General features: G+C 37.9%; 1 protein-coding gene across 2 annotated transcripts in view; it reads left to right on the top strand.

The window, feature by feature from the left end:
* Positions 1–23,611, top strand: part of Iqch (IQ motif containing H) — a 212,340-nt gene that overhangs the window by 59,348 nt on the left and 129,381 nt on the right. For both annotated transcript variants that reach the window (XM_047540480.1, XM_047540479.1), the window contains exon 6: positions 20,391–20,511. In XM_047540480.1, coding sequence (XP_047396436.1) covers positions 20,391–20,511 — 121 coding nt within the window. The remainder of the gene's footprint in view (positions 1–20,390; positions 20,512–23,611) is intronic.

Genomic DNA, 23,611 nt, shown 5'->3' with positions numbered 1-23,611 from the left:
GTGCCAACCCAACTGCTGGTGTGAGGTAAATGAGGATCAAACTTCATTCCACTCGTGACCCCAGCCAGTATTTAAACGAAAATGCCTAGAGACTGGCACACTGTTCTATAATAAGGGAATATATAGCAATGGCAAAAATAATGATAAGAAATGATAAACTCATTCATAAAATCTTCCTTAGATCTTAACTAAAAGGTCTACAATTGAAACTCACTTCTCGTGTGGTCTCAAGTGTACACATTTTTTCATATGTGAGATGTAATTCAGACATAAGTGAAATGGATAGTGTCTTATCATTCTCTTGTGATTACTTTGCTAAATTAAAATTTCTTTGGAATGACTCAAATACATACTATTAAAAATAGCAACAAAAAAGTTGTTCAACTTTTGTTGATCTTAGTCCTTTAAAATTACAAGTCTAGCATGTTTCAAGTTCCTTTGAAGAAAAGTTTTATGTTAAATCAAATAATCAGTCATTGTTTAACTTTACAGAATATATTATCAAATTATAGCAATATATTTATTAGCTGTGTATTAAAACTTGAAAGAGTTTTTTTTTTTTTAAGTGTATTCCAAAGAATCCTGGATCTTTGGAATGTTCCATGGAATACATATTCCATGAAAGGAGCAGTTATGGCCCCATAAAATTGGGAAACCAGAGAGAGGCTGGTTTTGTACCTTTAGGCCACCTGGAGTCACCTGGAGCTGATGTCCATTGTGACTGAACAGGAAGGGGTATAGTTAACAGTTTTCCCCAGGTTTCCCAGAACCCCTAAAACTACTCTGAGGAGCACACTTAGGAAATTTTGCTTAAGTGCTGGATTTTATTTTAACGATTCTAATGGAAAAACTTCTAGACTTTATTACATACTTTCCCTCCTTAGTCACACTCTTACTGGAAGTTAATACTTTCTTAGGGGCTTGGGGGCATCATCATAAACTCCATTTTTATGTGATGTTCTGTACAGGGCCTGTGAGGAGGGCAGATGCTCACACCTCAGACCGGCAAGAATGAAGGAAAGAAGGACTGTGTAGAGGGAAAAGAGGGGTGGGAGGGGTGGGGGGAGGGGAAAAATAAAATAAACATCATTACCCTATGTAAATGTAAAAAATAAAAATAAAAAAAAAAGACAGGATTTCTTCTGAGGTCTCCTCCTTGGTCCCCTCTGGGCACATGTTCTTTGAGCCTCTGTTCACAATCCCATTGTTACTCCACTGCTGACTCCCCCTTTCCATCCTAAGACCCCTTCCAGCTCTGAAAACCATGACCCGGGTGTGCCTTTTCTTTTTCTTGTTCCTCCCTCTCTCCCTCCCCCTGCCCCTTTCCTGTTTCCCTGAAGACTCTGGGCAACAGTGAGGCTTGACTGCTATTAGAAACAGACAGTGACAACTCTGATTTCTCCAAGGTATTTAATCAACCAACCCCATTTCATGGTGTTGTATTGCTGCTTACACTTAGAAACTTTTCACTTATTTCCATTTCCATGTGCATGCCTCTTCTATGCTGTTATGAGTGGCAAATACAGTCATGGAGTGCACTGACACAAGCCTAGATGGTATAGCCAGCTAGTACACACCTAGGCTCTATAGTGTGGGTGTGTGATATATTACATATTTTATAATATACATATAATGACCTATTGCTCCTAAAGTCATGATGAACAAATGGAATTAAATCAAGCACAAGAGAAAACGATGTAGTGAAGAGATCTGGTAAACCCAAGATGTATGAGACTGGGGCTGGGGCTGAGGCTCGGTGGTAGACCACTTGCCTAGCACATATGAGGCACTGGGTTCAATCCTCAGCACCATATAAAAATAAATAAAGATATAAAAATTTTTTTTTAATTTTTAAAAATATTTTTATTGGTATTCTTTATTTATTTGATTCCTTGTTCACAAATGGAGTACAACTTTTCATTTCTCTGGTTGTACATGAAGTAGAGTCACACCATTTGTGTAATCATACATGTACATAGGGTAATGATGTTTGTCTCATTCCATTATCTTTCCTTCCTCCCGCCCCCTCCCCACTCCTCATTTCCCTCTACACAATCCATCCTTCCTCTATTCTTCCCTTGCCCCGTCCCCTTGCCATTATGTATCATCATCCACTTATCACAGAAAGCATTTGGTCTTTGGTTTTTGGGGATCGGCCTATCTCACTTAGCATGATATTCTCCAACTCCATCCATTTACCTGAAAAAGCCATAATTTTATTCTCCTTTATGGTTGAGTAATATTTCATTGCATGTATATGCCATAGTTTATCCATTCATCTATTGAAAGGCATCTAGGTTGATTTCTTAATCTAGCTATTGTGAATTGAGCTGCTATAAGCATTGACGTGGCTGTGTTACTGTAGTATGCTGATTTTAAGTCCTTTGGGTACCAAATAGAAGAAAAAGTAGGCCCAAATCTTCATCATGTCATCTTAGGACCAGACTTCCTTAAAAAGACTCCCAAAGCACAAGAAATAAAAGCAGGAATCAATAAATGGGATAGATCAAACTAAAAAACTTTTTCTCAGCAAAGGAAACAATCATAAATGTGAAGAGAAAGCCTACAGAGTGAGAGAAAATCTTTACCACACACACTTCAGATAGAGCACTAATCTCCAGAATTTATAAAGAACTCAAAAAACTTTACACAAGAATACAAATAAAACAATCAATAAATGGGCTAAGGAAGTGAGCAGACACTTCACAGATTTACAAGCAATCAATAGATATATGAAAAAATGTTCGACATCTCTAGTAATAAGAGTAATGTAAATCAAAACTACCCTAAATTTAATCTCACCCCAATTAGAATGACTATTATCAAGAATACAAGCAATAATATGTGTTGGCAAGGATGTGGGGAAAAAGATACCCTCATACATTGCTGGTGGGATTTAAAAGATTTTTAAAAAGATGCATGAGGCTACTGCCAGAGTAATACAATATACTGTTTTATAGGAAACATTTTTAAAAGTAAGTATAAGGAGTATGCTCTAAAATGTGTATATGAAGAATAAGTAAATAGGTTATCCAGTCACACGGTTGTTTATTACCCTTATCAAGCATTACGTGCTGTACATAATGGCATACACTATATTTTTTTACAACTGACAGTGCAGTAGGTTTGTTTACACCAGCGTCAACACAAACATGAGGAATGCCTTGCACTATAGTGTTATGAAGGTTTTGACATCGCTGGATCTTTCAGCTTCATGTAATCTGATGAGGCCACCATTGTAGGTGGAGTCCATCACTGACAGAAACATCCCTATGTGGTGAATGACTGTATCTGAAAATGGGATAACTGGAGCCTTTTTATCATGCAGCTTTCTAATCCTGCCTTTTAAATTCATGTCTCTGTTTCATGAGACTCCTGAAGGTTTGACATTGACCTTTCTGTAAACCTGTGTCACTTTTATTTCTAGAACCACATATTTACTAATCTTTGCATAATTCCCCATCATGCAATGAGGATGTTATTTAATAGATATAGGGCTATTCATGTTTTCTGTTTCTTCTTCTGTCAGTTTTGGTAGGGTGGGTGTTGCAAGGAATCTCCTTATTTACATTTGTCAAATTTATTGGCATAAAATATTCCCTTATTATCTTTTTCTAAAAAATGTTTGTAGGAAATATAGTTAAGTATCCTTTTTTATTTCTGATAATGGTGATTTACACTTTCTCTTCTTGATTACTCTTGCTGGGGTTTATCAATTGTATTAATCTTTTGTTTTCTTATTCAGTGTTTTAAAGTTCTGTTGTTTCTGTTGAGAAGTCAGCCAATGTTTGGAATATTGATCTCATATATATAATGTGTTTTCTTTTCTGGCTACTTTTAATATTTTTTTCATTGTCTCTTCTTCCAAGGGTTTAATCATGATGTGCTATTCATGGTTTTCTTTATGTTCGTCCTCCTTATAATTCATTGCATGCAGCTTTTAGGATCTACCTGTAAGCTTGTTTTTCACAAATTTGGAGGATGGTTGACCATTATTTTTTTTTTATTTTTTTCCCACAATTCTCTCTCTCTTTTTCTTATGGGACTTAACTATATACAAGTTATACAACATGATATTGTGTCACAAGTGCATGAGGAGCTATTCTTTTTAAGTATTTTTTTTCTTTCTGTTTTTCATATTAGGTGATATCTACTGATCTTTCTTCCTGTTAATTATCCTTTTTTCTGCCCACTCCAATATGGTGTTAAGCATATCTAATGGATTTGTCATTTTATTTTGTTGTTAATTAATTAATTAATTAATTTGTACCAAAGATTGAACACAAGGGTGCTTAACCACTGATTCACATCCCCAGTCCTTGCTTCATTTTTTATTTTGAGACAGGGTCTCACTAAGTTGCTGAGGATGGCTTTGAACTTGCAATCCTCCTGTCTCAGCCTCTAGAGCTACTGACATTGCTACTGACATTACATGTGAAACTATGCCCAACATGGATTTGTCATTTTAGATATTTTACTTATAATTCTAGAATTTTCATTTGGTTCCTTTTATGATTTCTTTACCGAGATTTTCCATTTGTTAATTCACTATAACTATATTTTCTTTTAGGATTTTAAAAATATGTATAATAGCAACTCTGAAATCCTTATCTACTAATTCCAGCCTCAGAGTCACCTTGAATGTCTCTGTTAACTACTTTTTTATTTCCACTATAGGCTACCTTGTTCTGTTCCTTGTATTGTAACTTTTATTGTTGTGCATATCATAAATGATATGTTGAAGATACCTTGAATTCTGTTACTTTGCTTTCTAACGTTGATTCCTATTCAGGCAGGTTATTAACTTGACAAGAATCAAATCTGAAACCCTATCTTTGCTATGGTTAGTAGCAGCTGAACTCCAATCAGCTTTTTTAAACCTTTAATTATTGCATTTCTTCAGGCTTCTTAGAATCTCTTCCACATATGTGTGGCTCAGAAGTCAACCAAGGATTTATATGCCATGCATTTGTAAATTTTGGAGTCCCCTCCCGACTCCATACAATTTCCTCATTTCTGGGATTCACCGTATTTTCAGCTTTTATGACAGCCCTAAACTCTCTATCTTCTGACTTCTCAAGTCAGTAGGACTGTGACTTTCTTCTTAAACTATAGCCATTCCTTATCTCACAGGCTAAGAAGTACTTCTAGGCCAGAAGTCACACATATATAATTCTCAACTGATGAAGTTCCCCCTTTTCAAGATCAGCTCCCCTTTCACTTCTGCCTGCTTTCTTTTAGAATCTTCAAATAGCTGTTTTTCTAATATATTGTTCAGAGTTTATAATGGTTATCTTCAGGAGAGTTAGTTTTTTTTTTTATTGTAAACAAATGGGATACATGTTGTTTCTCTGTTTGTACATGGCGTAAAGGCATACCATTTGTGTAATTATAAATTTACATAGGGTGATGTTGGTTGATTCATTCTGTTATTTTTCCCCTTCCCCCCACCCCTCCCATCCGTCTTTTCCCTCTATACAGTCCTTCCTTCCCCCATTCTTGCCCCGCTCCCTAACCCTCACTCTAACCCTAAAACTAACCCCTCCCATGCCCCATTATGTATCATCATCCACTTATCAGCAAGATCATTCTTCCTTTGGTTTTTGAGATTGGCTTATCTCACTTAGCATGATATTCTCCAATTTCGTCCATTTGCCTGCAAATGCCATAATTTTATCATTCTTTATGGCTGAGTAATATTCCATTGTATATATATGCCACAGTTTCTTTATCCATTCATCAATTGAAGGGCATCTAGGTTGGTTCCACAATCTGGCTATGGTGAATTGAGCAGCTATGAACATTGATGTAGCTGTATCTCTGTAATATGCTGATTGTAAGTCCTTTGGGTATAGGCCAAGGAGTGGGATAGCTGGGTCAAATGGTAGTTCCATTCCAAGTTTTCTAAGGAATCTCCATACTGCCTTCCAGAGTGGCTGCACTAATTTGCAACCCCACCAGCAATGTATGAGTGTACCTTTTTCCCCACATCCTCGCCAACACCTGTTGTTGCTTGTATTCTTGATAATCGCCATTCTGATTGGGGTGAGATGGAATCTTAGGGTGGTTTTGATTTGCATTTCTCTTATTACTAGAGATGTTGAACATTTTTCCATATGTTTGTTGATTGTTTGTAGGTCTTCTTCTGTGAAGTGTCTGTTCATTTCCTTAGACCATTTGTCGATTGGGTTATTTGTAGTCTTGGTGTTGAGTTTTTTGAGTTCTTTATAGATTCTGGAGATTAGTGCTCTATCTGAAGTATGATTGGCAAAGATTTTCTCCCACTCTGTAGGCTCTTTCTTCGCATTGCTGATAGTTTCCTTTGCTGAGAGAAAGCTTTTTAGTTTGAATCTATCCCAGTTGTTGATTCTTGCTTTTATTTCTTGTGCTATGGGAGTCCTGTTGAGGAAGTCTGGTCCTAAGCCGACATGTTGAAGCTCTGGACCTACTTTTTCTTCTGTAAGTTGCAGGGTCTCTGGTCTGATTCCGAGATCCTTAATCCATTTTGAGTTTAGTTTCATGCACGGTGAGAGATATGGGTTTAGTTTCATTCTGTTGCATATGGATTTCCAATTCTCCCAGCACCATTTGTTGAAGAGGCTATCTTTTCTCCATTGCATATTTTTGGACCCTTTGTCTAGTATGAGAAAATTATATTTATTTGGGTTTGTGTCCGTGTCCTCTATTCTGTACCATTGATCTACCTGTCTATTTTGGTACCAATACCATGCCGTTTTTGTTACTATTGCTTTGTAGTACAGTTGAAGTTCTGGTATTGCAATACCCCCTGCTTCATTTTTCCTGCGAAGGATTGCTTTAGCAATTCTGGGTTTCTTATTCTTCCAGATGAATTTCATGATTGCTTGTTCTATTTCTGTAAGGTACATCATTGGGATTTTAATTGGAATTGCATTGAATCTGTATAGCACTTTTGGTAGTATGGCCCTTTTGACAATATTAATTCTGCCTATCCAGGAACATGGGAGATCTTTCCATCTTCTAAGGTGTTCTTTAATTTCTTTCTTTAGTGTTCTGTAGTTCTCATTGTAGAGGTCTTTCACCTCTTTTGTGAGATTGATTCCCAAGTATTTTATTTTTTTCGAGGCTACTATGAATGGGGTAGTTTTCCTAACTTCTCTTTCTGAAGATTCATCACTTATGTATAAAAATGCATTAGATTTATGAGCATTGATCTTATATCCTCCTACTTTACTAAATTCACTTATGAGTTCTAAGAGTTTTCTGGTGGAATTTCCTGGTTCCTCTAAGTATATAATCATATCATCAGCAAATAGGGATAGTTTGAGTTCTTCTTTTCCTATTCGTATCCCTTTAATTTCTTTGGTCTGTCTAATTGCTCTGGCTAGAGTTTCAAGGACGATATTGAATAGGAGTGGTGAGAGAGGGCATCCCTGCCTTGTTCCAGATTTTAGGGGGAATGCTTTCAGTTTTTCACCATTAAGAATGATATTAGCCATGGGCTTAGCATAGACGGCCTTTACAATGTTAAGGAACGTTCCCACTATCCCTATTTTTTCTAGTGTTTTGAGCATGAAGGGGTGCTGTATTTTATCAAATGCTCTTTCTGCATCTATTGAAATAATCATGTGATTCTTGACTTTAAGTTTGTTGATATGGTGAATTACATTTATTGATTTCCTGATGTTGAACCAACCTTGCATCCCTGGGATGAAACCCACTTGATCATGGTGCACTATCTTTTTAATATGTTTTTGTATGCGATTTGCTAAAATTTTGTTGTGAATTTTTGTGTCAATGTTCAGTAAGGATATTGGTCTGAAATTTTCTTTCCTCAATGTGTCTCTGTCTGGTTTAGGTATCAGGGTGATATTGGCTTCGTAGAATGAGTTTGGGAGGGTTCCCTCCTCTTCTATTTCATGGAATACTTTGAAAAGTATTGGAATGAGCTCTTCTTTAAAGGTTTTGTAGAACTCGGCTGAGAAACCATCAGGTCCTGAACTTTTCTTTGTTGGTAGGCTTTTGATGACTTCTTCTATTTCATTACTTGAAATTGGTCTATTTAAATTGTGTATGTCCTCCTCGTTTAGTTTAGGCAATTCATACGTCTCTGGAAACTTGTTGATATCTTTGAAATTTTCTATTTTGTTGGAGTATAGATTTTCAAAATAGCTTCTAATTATGTTTTGTATTTCAATCGTGTCTATTGTGATATTTCCTTGTTCATTCCGAATTTTGGTGATTTGGGTTTTCTCTCGTCTTCTCTTTGTTAGTGTGGCTAAAGGTTTATCAATTTTGTTTATTTTTTCGAAGAACCAACTATTTATTTTGTCAATTTTTTGTATTGTTTCTTTTGTTTCAATTTCGTTGATTTCAGCTCTGAGTTTAACTATTTCCTGCTTCTACTACTTTTGGTGTTGGTCTGTTCTTCTTTTTCTAGGGCTTTGAGTTGTAGTGTTAGGTCGTTTATTTGTTGAGTTTTGCTTCTTTTATTGAATGCGTTCCATGAAATAAATTTTCCTCTAAGTACTGCTTTCATAGTGTCCCAGAGATTTTGCTATGATGTTTCTTTGTTCTCATTTACCTCTAAGAATTTTTTAATTTCCTTCCTAATATCTTCTGTTATCCATTCATCATATAATAGCATATTGTTTAATCTCCAGGTATTGGAGTAGTTTCTGTTTTTTACTCTTTCATTTATTTCTAATTTCAATCCATTATGATCTGATAAAATACAAGGAAGTGTCTCTATCTTCTTGTATTTGCTAACATTAGCTTTGTGGCATAATATATGGTCTATTTTAGAGAAGGATCCATATGCTGCTGAGAAGAAAGTGTATTCACTCTTCGTTGGATGGTATATTCTATAAATGTCTGTTAAGTCTAAATTATTGATTGTGTTATTGAGATCTATGGTTTCTTTGTTCAATTTTTGTTGGGAAGATCTGTCCAGTGGTGAGAGAGGCATGTTAAAATCACCTAGTATTATTGTATTGTGGTCTATTTGGTTTCTGAGCTTGAGAAGGATTTTTTTGACATACATGGGTGAGCCACTGTTTGGGGCATAGATATTTATGATTGTTATGTCTTGCTGATTTATGGTTCCCGTAAGCAGTATGAAATGTCCTTCTTTATCCCTTCTGACTAACTTTGGCTTGAAGTCCACTTTATCTGAAATGAGGATGGATACCCCAGCTTTTTTGCTGGGTCCATGTGCATGGTAAGTTTTTTCCCATCCTTTCACCTTTAGTCTTTGGGTATCTCTTTCTAAGAGATGAGTCTCTTGCAGGCAACATATTGTTGGATCTTTCTTTTTAATCCAATCTGCCAGTCTATGTCTTTTGATTGATGAATTCAGGCCATTAATATTCAGGGTTATTATTGAGATATGATTTGTATTCCTGGTCATTTGACTCATTTTATTCATTTATTTGTTTATTTTTGACACGACTTGGTTCCTCTTTATTTGAGAGTTCCTTTAGGATATCTCCTCCCTTTGCTGATTTGCTTCTTTGTTTTTCATCTCTTCTTCATGGAATATTTTGCTGAGAATGTTCTGTAATGCTGGCTTTCTTTTTGTATATTCTTTTAGTTTTTGTTTATCATGGAAGGATTTTATTTTGTCGTCAAATCTGAAGGTAAGTTTTGCTGGGTATAAGATTCTTGGTTGGCATCCATTTTCTTTTAGGGCTTGAAAAATGTTATTCCAAGCCCTTCTAGCTTTTAAGGTCTGGATTGAAAAATCTGCTGATATCCGTATTGGTTTCCCCCTGAATGTAATTTGGTTCTTTTCTCTCACAGCCTTTAAGATTCTGTCTTTATTTTGTATGTTAGGTATTTTCGTTATAATGTGCCTTGGTGTGGGTCTGTTGTAATTTTGTGTATTTGGAGTCCTATAAGCCTCTTGAACTTGATTTTCCATTTCATTCTTCAGATTTGGGAAATTTTCTGAAATTATCTCATTGAATAGGTTGTTCATTCCTTTGGTTTGTTTCTCTAAGCCTTCCTCAATCCCAATAATTCTCAAATTTGGCCTTTTCATGATATCCCATAGTTCTTGGAGATTCTGTTCATGATTTCTTACCATCTTCTCTGTTTGTTCGACTTTGTTTTCGAGGTTAAATATTTTGTCTTCAATATCTGAGGTTCTGTCTTCAGGTGTTCTATCCTATTGGTTGTGCTTTCTATGGCGTTCTTAATTTGGTTTATTGTTTCCTTCATTTCAAGGATTTCTGTTTGTTTTTTTTTCAATATCTCTAACTCTTTATTGAAATGGTCTTTTGCTTCCTGTATTTGCTCTTTTAACTGTCGATTGGTGCGTTCATTCAATGCCTGCATTTGCTCTTTCAGTTCATCGTTTGCTTCCCTTATCATGTTAATTATGTACATTCTGAACTCCCTTTCTGACATTTCTTCTGCCATGCTGTCATTGGATTTTGTTGATGTAACATCCAGATTTGTTTGAGGCATTTTCTTCCCTTGTTTTCTCATGTCGTTCAGGTATCAGTGGACTGCTGAGATATTGCAGATTTCCTCTATTGACTTATAATGTCCCTGAAGATTGCTAGTGTATCCCCTCTTATCCTTCAGTAGCCTGAAGTCTTAGAGGAAGTTGATACTGCGGTGTTCCCCAAGGAAGCTGCCTCTCTAGGGGTGGTGGTCTTCAGGTGGGGTATATTCCCTGCTAGTGGGCAGAGGTGCCTCTACTTGTTGACCAATGGTCATCCAAAGGGGAACTAGGCTGCGGGCTGAGGCAAGGCCTGTTTGGACCTGTGTCTCTGGTTTTACCGTCCTTGTGGGAAAACCTCACCCGGCGGTGAAGATTCACCCGATGGGGAGGTCTCGCTGGTCAGTGCCCCTCCTAGAGGTTCCCCTCAGTCCACAACTACCGCCTGGGCAGGGCAGCCTTCCCAGGCAACGTTCCCAGGGGCCCGGACCTACCTCCTGGGCCTGGGAGCCCTGCCCTTCGCAGACGAGTCTCCTTAGGTAGCCCCTCCTCAGAGAAGCTGCCCGCAGTCCTGGAACCTTCGCTCCGCCCCTCAGCTTGTCTCTGTGTAGCTCTTTCAACAAAAGGTGCCTAGGTCCCCGGACCGGACCGTGCTTTGCACCTGATCGCCTGGCTATGCGACCCCTCCTCTGAGCAGTCACTTGGAGCCTCGTACATATGCTCCAAGCCCCAGTGACCCGCTGCTCGTCTCTTCCTCCAGGCAGCCACCCGGTGTTCTGTGTGGGCGCTTGGAGACCAAGCAACTCACTGCACACCTCTACCTCCTCAGGACAGCCCCCCCCCCCGTTGTTCAGGCAGTCGCTGAGTCCAAATAGCTCGCCACCCAGTTCTTCCTCTGGCAGCCGCAGAAGCCCGGGCAGTTTGCTCCAAAACCAAGCGCTGTGCTGGGCGGCCTCCTCTGCAAAGTTCCCCGCTGTCCGTGTTTACAGCTCCAGCGGGGGAGGGGCGTCTCGCCGGGCAACTCCACTTCACAAAGTTCCCTGCGTTCCAGGGCTACCACCCCATCCGGGACGCCTCCCCAATGGGAGAGACTCACCCGGCAGCTTTGAGTTGGTCCCAAGTCACCCACTATCTCCTCTTTTGAATCTTGAGTCCTGGAGCAACATGAAATGCAGCCGCCCTCTAGTCCGCCATCTTGAAACCCCCTCCTTGTATTCTTGATAATCGCCAAGGAGAGTTAGTTTGTTATAAGCGACTCTACCATTACCAGAAGGGTACATAAGCCATTATGGTGTCTTGCCATTGTACTGCCTTTATCATAAAGAAAATATTTGCTATTAATATGTCCATCTTATTTGCTCTTTCCCAGTGGTTTTTTTATATTTATGATAGCATCATTAATTTTATTTTATTTTAAAAATATTTTTATTTTATTTGTTCTAATTAGTTTACATGACAGTAGAATGCATTTATACATTTTGATAGATCATACATAAATGAAGTGTAATCTCTCACCCTTCTGATTATACATATTGCAGGATCACATTGGTCATGCACTCATACATGTACAGGAGGTAATGATGTCTGTTTCACTCTACTATCATTCTTTCCCCCATACCCCTTCCCCTCCCTTCACTCCCCTCTACCTAATATAAAGTAACTCCATTCTTTTCCATACCCCCCGCTTATTGTGAATTAGCATCTGCATATCAGAGAAAACATTCAGTCTTTGGTTTTTTGGGTTTGGCTTATTTCACTTAACATGATATTCTCTAACTCCATTCATTTACCAGCAAATGCCAGAATTTCATTCTTCTTTAGAGCTGAGTAATATACCATTGTATATATATATACCACATTTTCTTTATCTGTTCATCTGTTGAAGGACACCTAGGTTTGTTCCATAGTTTAGCTATTGTGAATTGAGGTGCTATAAACATTGATGTGGCTGTGTCACTGTAGTATGTTGATTTTAAGTCCTTTGGGTATAAACCAAGGAGTGGGATAACTGGATCAAATGGTGGTTTCATTTCAAGTTTTCTGAAGAATCTCCACACTGCTTTTCATAACAGGCACACCAATTTGCATTCCCACCAATGATATTTAGGTGTACCTTTTTCCCCACATCCTTGCCAACATTTATTGTTGCTTGTATTCTTGATAATTCTTCTGATTGAAGTGAGATGTAATCTTAGTTTTCATTTGCATTTCACTAATTACTAAAGATGTTGAACATTTTTTTCACTTGTGTTATTTTAAAATTTTTTTCACTATAGTCATTCTTAAAATGAGATGATAAATTATGTAAGCTCTGAATTGTGCAATGCCTTTGAGATTGTCTACAAATATTTACATTATATGTACATGGAAAGGGAAATAACTCCCTTTTTCTGAGGATAAAGAAATCAGAAGTGATTTCCTAAAAGAATTTACTTTTAAACTAATTTTAAAGGGTGACAGGAACCTGATAGCAGATCCAAAAACAGTGATGCCGAATTTTGGTAACACTGAAATTGGATTATATAAATTCAAAATAAGACATAAAAATAATAAATTCTTGCTTTATATATAAAGTTTGAAATATTCAGATCCCCCAAATTTGAAAAATGAAATAAAATTTTATTTTTTTCCCAAATTTGGTGTATCCTGAGCAAATTTAAGATATACTTATGCTGAAGTTGCCACAGAGGGACACCATCTGGGTAAATAAAAATGCCCCATATTAATTAGGTCAACAAAGGTAATGAATAACAGTAGGTCAAACATGACAAATATTGATGCTTTCTCATGTACAGTTTGAGCAGAAGCAATTTGTGGCTGGGCTGATATGTCAGTTCTCCAACATCAGATACACGTACACCTTCCACCTTACAGCTAACAGCTCAGCTCCTACCACATGTCTGTATTCCAACCAGTAGGATCGCTGTGGTTCCTAGACTCCTGGCCATAACTACAAAACCACATGAAACAGGAAGGGAAGCTGGGAGATGTAGTTTCTGAATGGCCACGGAACTGTGACATGTACTCTTAGTTCTGTCCCCTCCTGGTCTTTAGTTTCTCTGTCCATAATATGGGGAAGGGGACTAGGGCAGAGTTGTTGAATCTGTTTGTGCAGGTTGCACACAATTTTAACCATTCACCACACAGGAGACTCTGGAGCAGAGTAAAGAGGTGCCATATGGCTCCAATCCCAGCCCCCTTCCAACTCCTCAGAAGTATAAGCAAATTATCAATTTGTTGGAATTCTCAAAAATAATATCAAATCTGGAGAGAAGACAATCAAGTGGGCCTTTTTTTTTCTCTCTCTTTCTTCTAAGGAGACTTAGAAGAAGCAGCTGGAGCCATGTTTCAATAAAGCTTTGTTTACAAAAAAGGAAAAAGGAAGGAAGAAAAAAAGAAAGAAAGAAAAAGAAACAGGAAGACCAAGGAAAAGACCAAGGAAATTGGGATATAATCTGTCTGATTCTTCCTGAAAGAAGTGACGGGTCTCCACCCAGATGTTTCAAAGTCCTTAGTGTCGAGGGTAGGAAGGAATGTCCTCATCCTCATGAGGTAGAAAATCCCTGATATAGGATGCTTATCAAAACCTCAGGAGAGGGAGAAGGGCCTAAAGATTTTAACAAAGATTACATACCTGCTCAACCAAGCTTCCTCCATTCAAGCCCTCAGGTAACATAAAGGTGAAGAAATTCCAATTCTAACACGTTGCTGGGAGAGAAAACACACTTGAACCAGAAAATGGGGGAGGAGATCCTGCATCACAGCAAGTAGAATATCTGGATGAGCTGCCCAGGTACACATGAAGGGAAAGAAATGATACAGTCATTTGACTGACTTATTATGGTCATTGTATTTTCTCCATGTCAGTGTCTCACCCACAGATAACAAAAGAAAGGGAGGGGAGAACAAAGGAGGGAAATTGTGAACTGCAAAAGAGAGTTGAAAAAATTATAACTCAAGGAACAGAAGGAATTTTTTCACAATTTCTTCACATAATCGCACAGCTTGACAAGAACATAAATTTAGTAAAACTAGAGCTCAAACATGAGATGATAGAATAGTAAAATGAGATAAAAAGGGAGATTTCAGACATAAGGAAACAAATTGAATACCAAAATACTTTATGGAACTAATAAATAAACTATAAATAGAAAGAACAGACACTGCTGAATATTGAAATATTGATATGGAGAAAAGACTGTAAGCACAGTAAATGCAGAGAGAAAAGACCAAGGAAATTAATTAGAAGCTGAAAGATATGCATATCAAGTTGGTACAAACTACACTGCTGTAAAAAAAATCCAAAAAGTGTAATGATTTGAACAAGTTTATTTTTCATTCACGAAATAGTCCACAGGGGAGAAGTCCAAGTTTGGAAGGACAGTTGTGCTCCACGTGGTCTTCCAAGAGGTGGTTTCTTCTACCTCTGTGCTCCATCAACCCCATAACCCCCTTCAGCGGTTACGGGCTTTCTCACTCCTGTGGTGGAGCTAGCTCATCTCTGCACCCATGTTTCAGGCCCTAGGAAGAATAGATAGTCCAGGGCAAGTCCTCTGAGGATGACCTAGAGGCTCCCCTAACATCTTATTGGCCTGAATTTGGTCACATACCCACATTTAGCCATAAAGGATTCTGGGAAATGTGGTCTGTAATTAGATAACCACGTGCCTAACTAAAACTAGATGTCCTATTCTGAAAGGAACTAGGCTCTAAAGAATGAATAGTTAGGTACCACAATATGAAAACCAAAGATGAGCCATATTTAAAAACATTTGGAATCTCTAAAACAGAGAACCCATGAAAGGAAAGAGAAGATATATTCATTAATATAATATATGAAAAATTTCCCAAATTGAAGAAAGAACTGAATCGGCAAGTGGAAAGGAAACACTGAATCCCAGAAAATTTTTATTTAGAATATGTAACATAAATTATGTCATAGTTAAGTGTCTGAATTTAAAAGACAAAGAATGTTTCAGACATCCAGGCAGTAAGAAATTAAATCACATACAAAGGGTAAAAATAAAATCAGACTGGCACCAGATTGCACAATATTCATCATAGAAGACAATGGCCAGTTTTGAAAACAGAAAGGATGACTCGGGACAATTCAAGTAGAAAGATTCAGGCAAGTGAAGGACCCATGAATACTTGTTGGAAATAACTATTTGATAACCAAAACCAGTCTATTAAGAAATCAATCAAAGAATTCTAGTACAGAGAAGCCATGAGAAAAAGTCGTTGAGAGTGGTGACAGAGGATGGGGGAGCAGTTACTGAGATCAGGGGTCTCTGATGCCCTCATGACTGAGGCATGCCCGGTTCCTGGGAATGTTTCTGTGCAAGGCACAGGATGCCTAGCTACTGTGGCAATGCCCTGCATGAGGAGGCTCTGTGCACGAGCCCTATCAGTTCTAACCTTGATCTCAGGTACACAGCTCCCGGGAAGGAATTCTTATGCCAGACAACCTTAATGTTTCACCAGCTTAGCTTCTCCAGTTCCTGCCCGCTTTACGTAACTTTAAACAACGGACTTTCCTGAGAGCTACACAAAGCTCCTAACATTGCACTTTGCAGTTATGGATTGCACCTGTGGAAAAGCTACATAGGATGTCCTCGTTTCTGTAACTTCCCTGAATACCAAGAATAATGGTTGCATAGTCTTTAACCTGATAATGAGTCATATATAAATAAAGATTGCTGGCGTAATTCTTTAGATCTGCATCTCCATTAGAGAGCAGGCTGCACCTGATCCCAGCTTAATCTTCAAGATCTGTCTGTGAATCTTTATTTTCCAATCCCCCTTCATCCCTCGCCGGACCTGAGAGTTTGGTCGTGCTGATTGAGACAAAAGACTATTGGTGAGCTTTGGATTCATGTACAAGTAGAACTAAACAACCATAGCAATTATGGCATCAAAACAGAATGTGAATATTATAAATATGGACAATGTAGAAACAATAATCCAAAACTGGGTGGTGAGGGAGAGGAGATGGGAGTCCCAAGAGAACCCTAATGTTCTCATCTTTTGAAGCTTGGATAAACTGTCCATAGTAATAACACATGGCAACAAAACTCCAAATGTTTTTCATAATTACCTTTATTTAACCATATAGTAGAGGTCTACAAACTACTGCCTAAAGGCTGACCACCTGTTTTTGTAAATAAAGTTTCACTGGAATACAGTGTTAGTTCATTCAGCCTACTATAACAAGGTAAAATAAACTAGGTGACTCAAACAACAGAAATTCATTTCTCTAGTTCTAGAGACTGGGAAGTTTAAAATCAAGCCTTTTCCATTCAATGTCTAGTGAGGGCCTGCTTTTGGTTCACAGATTGACACTTCTTATTGTGTCCTCACTTGGTGGAAAAGTGATAATTAGATAAGGGCATGAAGCCCATCCTTAAAAAGGATGAGGGCTCCATACTTACGACCTAACTCCCTCCCAAAGTCCCACCTCCTGATATCATCACATCAGAGAGGAGGTTTCCACATATGAATCAGAGGGGACACATGTTCAGACCTCAGCACACAGATTCACCCTTTTATTTCCAGACTCCCTGTTGCTTTCCAGCTACACAGACAGGCCTGCACCAAGTCCACATGGCTGATCATTCAAGAAAAAGCTTGCCAGCCTGTGCTGAGGACCTTCTTTAGTTCAGAGACCTCGTGCTAAAGAAATATTTGAAGTTTAGTAATTTGTCGAGTTCAATTCAGTTCTTTTCTGTCCTATCAAATTCATATCAAATTTAATAATGTAATAGAATTCCTATTTATTTACATTGATGCATCAATCATTTTAAAGATATTAGGAATGATGGATCTCCTAATGATATCCAGCATGGTTTCTTAAACTTTCATCTTATGTATTTCTGCATTGTTTGGAATCTTTATAATGAACATATATCATCTGTACCAGAATAATAAACTAGAATGGTTTTTCTATTTGAAAACACTGGAAGCAAAAATACCAAGATATCAACAATGTTTAATTCTGGCTGATGGGATATGATTGCTGTTTTCTTTTTTCAGGTTTTACATATTTTCTAAAATTTTGGAAAATTATAAGCTATTGTTGAAGGTTTGGGCATAAAGCAATAAAGTTCTGAATTTCAGTTTTAGAAATGGTAATGAAGGACCAGATATAAAAGACATTGTTCTATTTATGACTCTTTTATAATATGTTATTTCTTATATCACTATACGAGATTTCACAAACATGGTTCTCACAGAAGAGACAATATAAAGCACAGAAACAGATGATATTTGAAATTGTTAGGCAATCAGCACATTCATAAAGCTGCCTTCTTTAATTCGAATTCCTCTCAACCCACCTTTCCAGTCTGTTCTCCAGTCCACTCCTGATTCGTGCACACTGGTCCAGCCACATGGCGCTCCTCTCCCTGGTGAAGCCTTCATGTTGTGGTTTTACCTCATTGTCACCATTCTTTCTGCCCGTGACTGTACTCTCTCCTCCACCTAATGCAGCCCGATGCCTCCTTTAAGATGCATTTTAAATATCATTCACTTCAGTACATCTCAACCTTGGCTGCACATCAGAATCACCTGGGGAGCTTTAGAAAAATACCAAGACCCAGGCCCCAACTCAGCTATTCTGATTTAATTGCCCAGGGTTGGGGCCCAGGCAGCAGTATTTTTATAAAGCTCCCCTAGTGATCCTAATTTCCAGTCAGGGCGGAGAGTCGCTGGAAAGCCTTCTGCAGCACCAGCAGGCAGAGTTAATTGCTCCCTCTTCTGCACTCCCATAGCCCTTAGCTTTTCCATTGCTCATGAAATTTAATGCTTTTTGTATTAAAGTTAGTGTTACATAGTAAGTGCTCAGTAAATACTGAAGGTTGTTGCATTCCTTCTCCCTCCAACCAAGCGCATGCAGAAGTGGTTATCCTGACTGTGGGAAAGGGACAGGATGGCAGATGTTTCATATCTAGTGATACTGCCTGAGGGATTTATTCTGTTTCTATAAACTACAACCCTCCCCTGTCTGCCCCTATGCACACACTCCCCTTTTCAGCATAGTCCTTGAGTCTGGTTTTTGCACTGTTTAGATTGATGCAATTTAAAGACTTAAGAAAGCAGCATTATGGATGTGCTTGCTCATTGCCTGGCAGAATCCAGACAGAACCTGCTTTCCGTCCCTCCTCAGTGTCCTTCTGTACACTGTGTTTTATGCTGGATCCTGCTTCTTTTGCTGTCAGGTGCTCTTTATCAAAGGCTTTCAGAAAATCCAGATAAATTATGATCCGGGCTCCCAATCGGCCAAACCTATATTTTACATCTTCACAGTGCTTGACAATTCTATGTATGCGGCGTCTTTTTCTCTTCCTTCAGTTTGCCTTTGCTTCGCTGACCCTAATATCAGTCAGACAAATGGAGACCCTGCCCTTTTTGATACTATATGTCCTTGCTGTGTATATGCTGCTTCTGGGGCACAGCGCACTGGGGAATTATCTCAGCCTCCCAGATTAGGAGATCCTGGACCCTGCTTGTGTCTGGAAGGGAGAAGGGCAGGGGAGAGCGGAGAGCAACCAGTGTATCAGCAACACTGGAATTCCCTCACACTCACCCAGGGCCTCCCTTCCCCTCCCAACTCACACGGAAGCAGACGGACTGTTTTCACTTGCCCACTACAATTTCTTGTGGGTTGGGGGAGTAGCTCTTTGGTAGAGGACTTATTTAGCATGCCTGAGACCCTGGGTTTGAGCCCCAACAACAACACCCCCCCACACACATACACACACAATATTATTTCTATTTATTTATTTACTAATATCACTGGAGTTCAGCGTTCACAGGGGCAGTGAGTGACTGCTTTACACTTTCTCCTTAACGTCACATCCTGGCAGCAGGGTCCCTCCTAACACCTGTTTCACGCAGGCATTTCTCAACCAATAAATACTTAATTTGTAAAATGATTTTCTTTCCCGCAAGACTTGAGAAAAATTTCCCTTTCCTCAAGATCCTCAAGCCTTATTGAGCAATAAGGTGTGGTACAACTGAGTCCAAGGGCAAACTTCACTAATGTAAAATCAGACTTATGTTAAAACGGAGTAATCTGTGTATGTCTAGCACCCTGTGTGACTGAAGCAGGTCTACTAACTTTCAGTCTTGAGTTCCTCATTAAATAGCAAACCATTACCTAGTTCCCTTGGAGTTAGGCAAATTAATTAATGTTTTGAAAATGACTTGAAAATTTAAATCAGTCTGTAAATACCAGACAGTTGCATTTTCCCTACTGTGAGGCCCAGGTAATTCATAAGCCCCCATAATAAAGGTAAAAATAGTGTACTTGGGCCTTACAATTAAATGTGATTTATATACAGTACAAATAATCCTTAAAATCTAGAAGCCATTTAATAGAAATAATTCATATTTCATAACTATAATAAAAGCATTTTATGACTTTAGGAAAAGTAATTAGCTCCTGTGACTGATAGAGACATCATATCTTTACCTGTTTCTAAGATCTGCTAGAGTCCATTCAGTGTTTATATTTAACCTGTTAATATTGAATTATATGTTTATTTTTAAATTCTCCCATTTTATTTTTTAACCTCAAAACTCTAATATTTATTTCCCGGGGAATGTGTCTATACAAAACTTTGCTGTATTCAAAACCTCCTGTGTTAAGATTTAGCACTTTTATATTGTAGTCATTAAAATTGAACAAAATCTTAATAGTTCCTTTATTAACTACTGTACTGACTTTGCATAGTGGAAATCACCACATGTTAATTGGATTTAATTAACAATTTTAAATTACACAAAATCCTGACAGTAGACAATAGCACAGGGTACTCATGAGCAATGAAATTGGAGCTGATATTGCTACTTTATTAAAACTTAATGAAACTATTCATAACCTTATTTATTGTTTACAAGAAGAAAACTGTGTTCATTGCAAAGGCAAAAATGTCTGCTGAAAATGAATTTTTTTGTCAACTAGGTGAAGGCTCAGAAGTTAATGAAAGGGTCCACTATATCCAACCTCACAGTTCTGCCCTCTTCTCATCGCGCGGATCCCTATTTCATCCCCATACCAGTCTTACAAAAGGATGCCAGTAAAGGTTAGTGACTCCGTAGCCATGTTCTGTGTTTAGGGATGTAAGGGAAGGACACTGAGGTAGTCAGGGCCTGAGTTAGGGCCCTGACTCAGTCACTACTTTTTCTAAGCAAACTCAAGCAAGTCAGATATTTGCACTGACCTGTATTTCCTCCTCTATAAATCAGGAGGTTGGACTAGGTGGTCACTAGAGTCCCTTTCACCTCTAAAATCCATCATTCCATGGATTTATTATTGATTTAGATGTTATTATTATTGCTTTAGGTGTTATTATTTATTAAATTTTTATTACATTCATGTGATATTATTAGAAGTTATCAAGTTTTCTGAGCAATTTCTGATGCTATTCTGAGAGCATTTAAAAATTTTATTTCAGCATACTACTATGCAGAAACATGAAATCCAAATTAATGCAACTGGCATTTAAACTATGCATATCTTGGTCTAGATTATAGTGTTGTGAAAACAATGGATTTCTAGATTTTAAGCAAAAAGACCTTATCACCCTTACCTTAGCATACCCACTGCCTAGAACCATATGCAGCATTTTGTAGATACTAACTGGTGGTTGAATGAATTAATGAGCAAATGAAAGAGTAAATGAATGAATGCCTAAGGTTTGAATGTCACTGTGTAACCCTCTTACTTTTCCTTACCACTCAATTTAACTGGTGGAAGTGTTAAAAGAGAGCCTAAGTGGATCCCTTTTCTGGTCTCAAATATAACTGAGTGGGACGGTCTTTAGATATTCCTGTATCACTTTCTCTTTGTTATCTGGAGTATTTAGGACCCAGAGTTGGTTCCCAAGAGTTCTTCTGGTGCCTGGACATTCTATCTCCTAGCTACTGTTTCCTCTTTCTGCTGAACTCTTGTCCACTGGCGGTGGAGAATCCAAGTCTCTAAATTTGTTGTTTTCTACAATGGTAACTATTTCTTTCCTAGTTATGAGCCATTACTCAGAAATCTTTGTGACATATGCTTTCTGGTTAGCTTATGTAATAGCTGCTCCCTGCGAATAATGGGTAACAGCAGAAGGATTTCTATTTCTTGCTTTAATATCATCTTATATTCTTAGTGGATCAATTAGGATAGAAATGGTGAATGAATGAATGAATCAATCAATTAATCCTTGCTTTACCAAATTAAAAAATGCTACAAAACAAAGGTAAATCACAGCCACTTGGTACAGAAAAAAAAATCACATTTTTATCTCTAAATTATCTATCAGAGAACACATGGTCTACCATAATATTTGTAATTAATCAACCAATTAATTGACATATATTTATGGAGTCCTTGCCATATGTCTGGTATTATGCAAGGTAACATGAGCATCAGGAAAGCACAAGCCACAGAAATATGGCTAGAGTGTCAAGATTTTTCAGGTGTTCTGTGCTTAAATGTCATTTAAATCTCACCCCAGGTCTTGGCAAGTCCAGCATGAGGTGAAACACGAGTAGTATCCACAAGAGAAACTCATTTTGGAAAATGCACAACAAAAATTCCTTACTTTTAAAAGAATTATCTGGCTAAATCCAAAAAGAGAAAGCGCCCCACCCCATCACCCAATTTGGGCTCTGTATGACCTCAGGCAAGAGGTCACCATCTGACCTTAGAATAAAGTCTAAACTCTATGAGCAAGGCGTGCCTGCCCAGCCCTCGCCTGTGTCTCCATTCTTAACTCCTGCTCTCTCCAGGTCCAGCCACTTGGGTCTTCTTGCTGCCCCTTATCAGACCAATCACATTTTCAGGCAAATGAATGCCTAACCTTGACCTCAACCTGTGAAAGCCACTTCCGCAATCAACTGTCCTTAACTTTCATAAACTATCACATTTTATTTATTTGTGTATTTATTTATTTAATGTCTTCTCTGCCGCTGGAGTCTTTGCAGTCTCTCTGGCTCACCACTGCATTCCCCAGTCCTCAGAATAGTTCCTGACACATAACAGGCTCTGGAGAAATACTGGCTGAATGAATAAAAGTGAACCAACCTCCAATTCCTAATCTACTCAACAGGAAAGTAAGAATGTTATGAGGATCTAATAGAACAATGGTGTTAAAGGACGATTTTTGACAATAAGTAAAATCATAACTCCCATTCAAATACAAATGAACACATATCAAAGACTTTAACTCCTCAATTAAAAGAGGACATCTGTAAGAAGTCACAATTGGTTCAAAGGAGAATTCAAAGAACAGGCACATTTGTAGATCAAGAATATTGAAATAAATTTGCAGATAGATGTAAAATTGACTTTTCTGTGAGAAGAGGCATGTTCCTTGACCAAAGATTTTATTTTCATGTGTATAGATAAGACTTATTTGCATTATTTTTCATTTTTTGTTTGTTTTACAAATTAACCTTAGTATCTACAGAGATGTAAAATAACCTAGTCAAAACCTAAGTTCAGATAATCCCTAGAGACACCAGCATTCCATTGAAATGTATCCAGTATCTCTTTTCTTAAAATAATATTCTTTTTACCCCCACATTTTTTATTGGTTTATTATAGTTGTACATTCTGAGAGTCCAGTATCTCTTTTGATTATTTCAAAACTTGACAATAAAATTCACTTATCTATCTTTATCTCTTCCTTTCAAAATTATCTCAAACAAAATTATTCACAAAATAAGACTGGTCTCACTAGGTTTGGCCCAATTTTTTACTCCAGTGCAGCAAGAATGTTAATTTACTATATAGGACACCTAAAACTTATTTTGCTGAAAGCTTTCATAAGGAATCTCAGATTGAACTTCTAAAATACTTTATTATTTGCTATCCCAAGGCTGGTAAATCAAGGCCAAGAAATTTCGTTCTCCAGAAGGACCTATAAATGTGGGTCTTTTCTTCTATTTAGAGCTGCTTCAAACATCCCAAGGTTCTTGGGCCTACAGGATGTGACCTTCATTACCATGTTGGAAATTCTATTAGCCATGGACCACGCTAGTTTTTCTGGGAGGACTTTGTAAATACTGGCACCAGAAAGTCAACCTCAGTCCTTTACAAGTGACTCATCATACTTGATTAAATAAACATCATTCTCAAATATTCCAGGCAAGGCCTTGGGTGCATAAGTGATTTTTCCATTTATATCTTTGTAA

The sequence above is a fragment of the Sciurus carolinensis genome, chromosome 2 (assembly GCF_902686445.1).
Source record: "Sciurus carolinensis chromosome 2, mSciCar1.2, whole genome shotgun sequence".
In the NCBI taxonomy this organism is placed as follows: Eukaryota; Metazoa; Chordata; class Mammalia; order Rodentia; family Sciuridae; genus Sciurus; species Sciurus carolinensis.
Note: the sequence above shows the minus strand (reverse complement) of the source record. Positions and strands in the feature narration are given on the sequence as shown.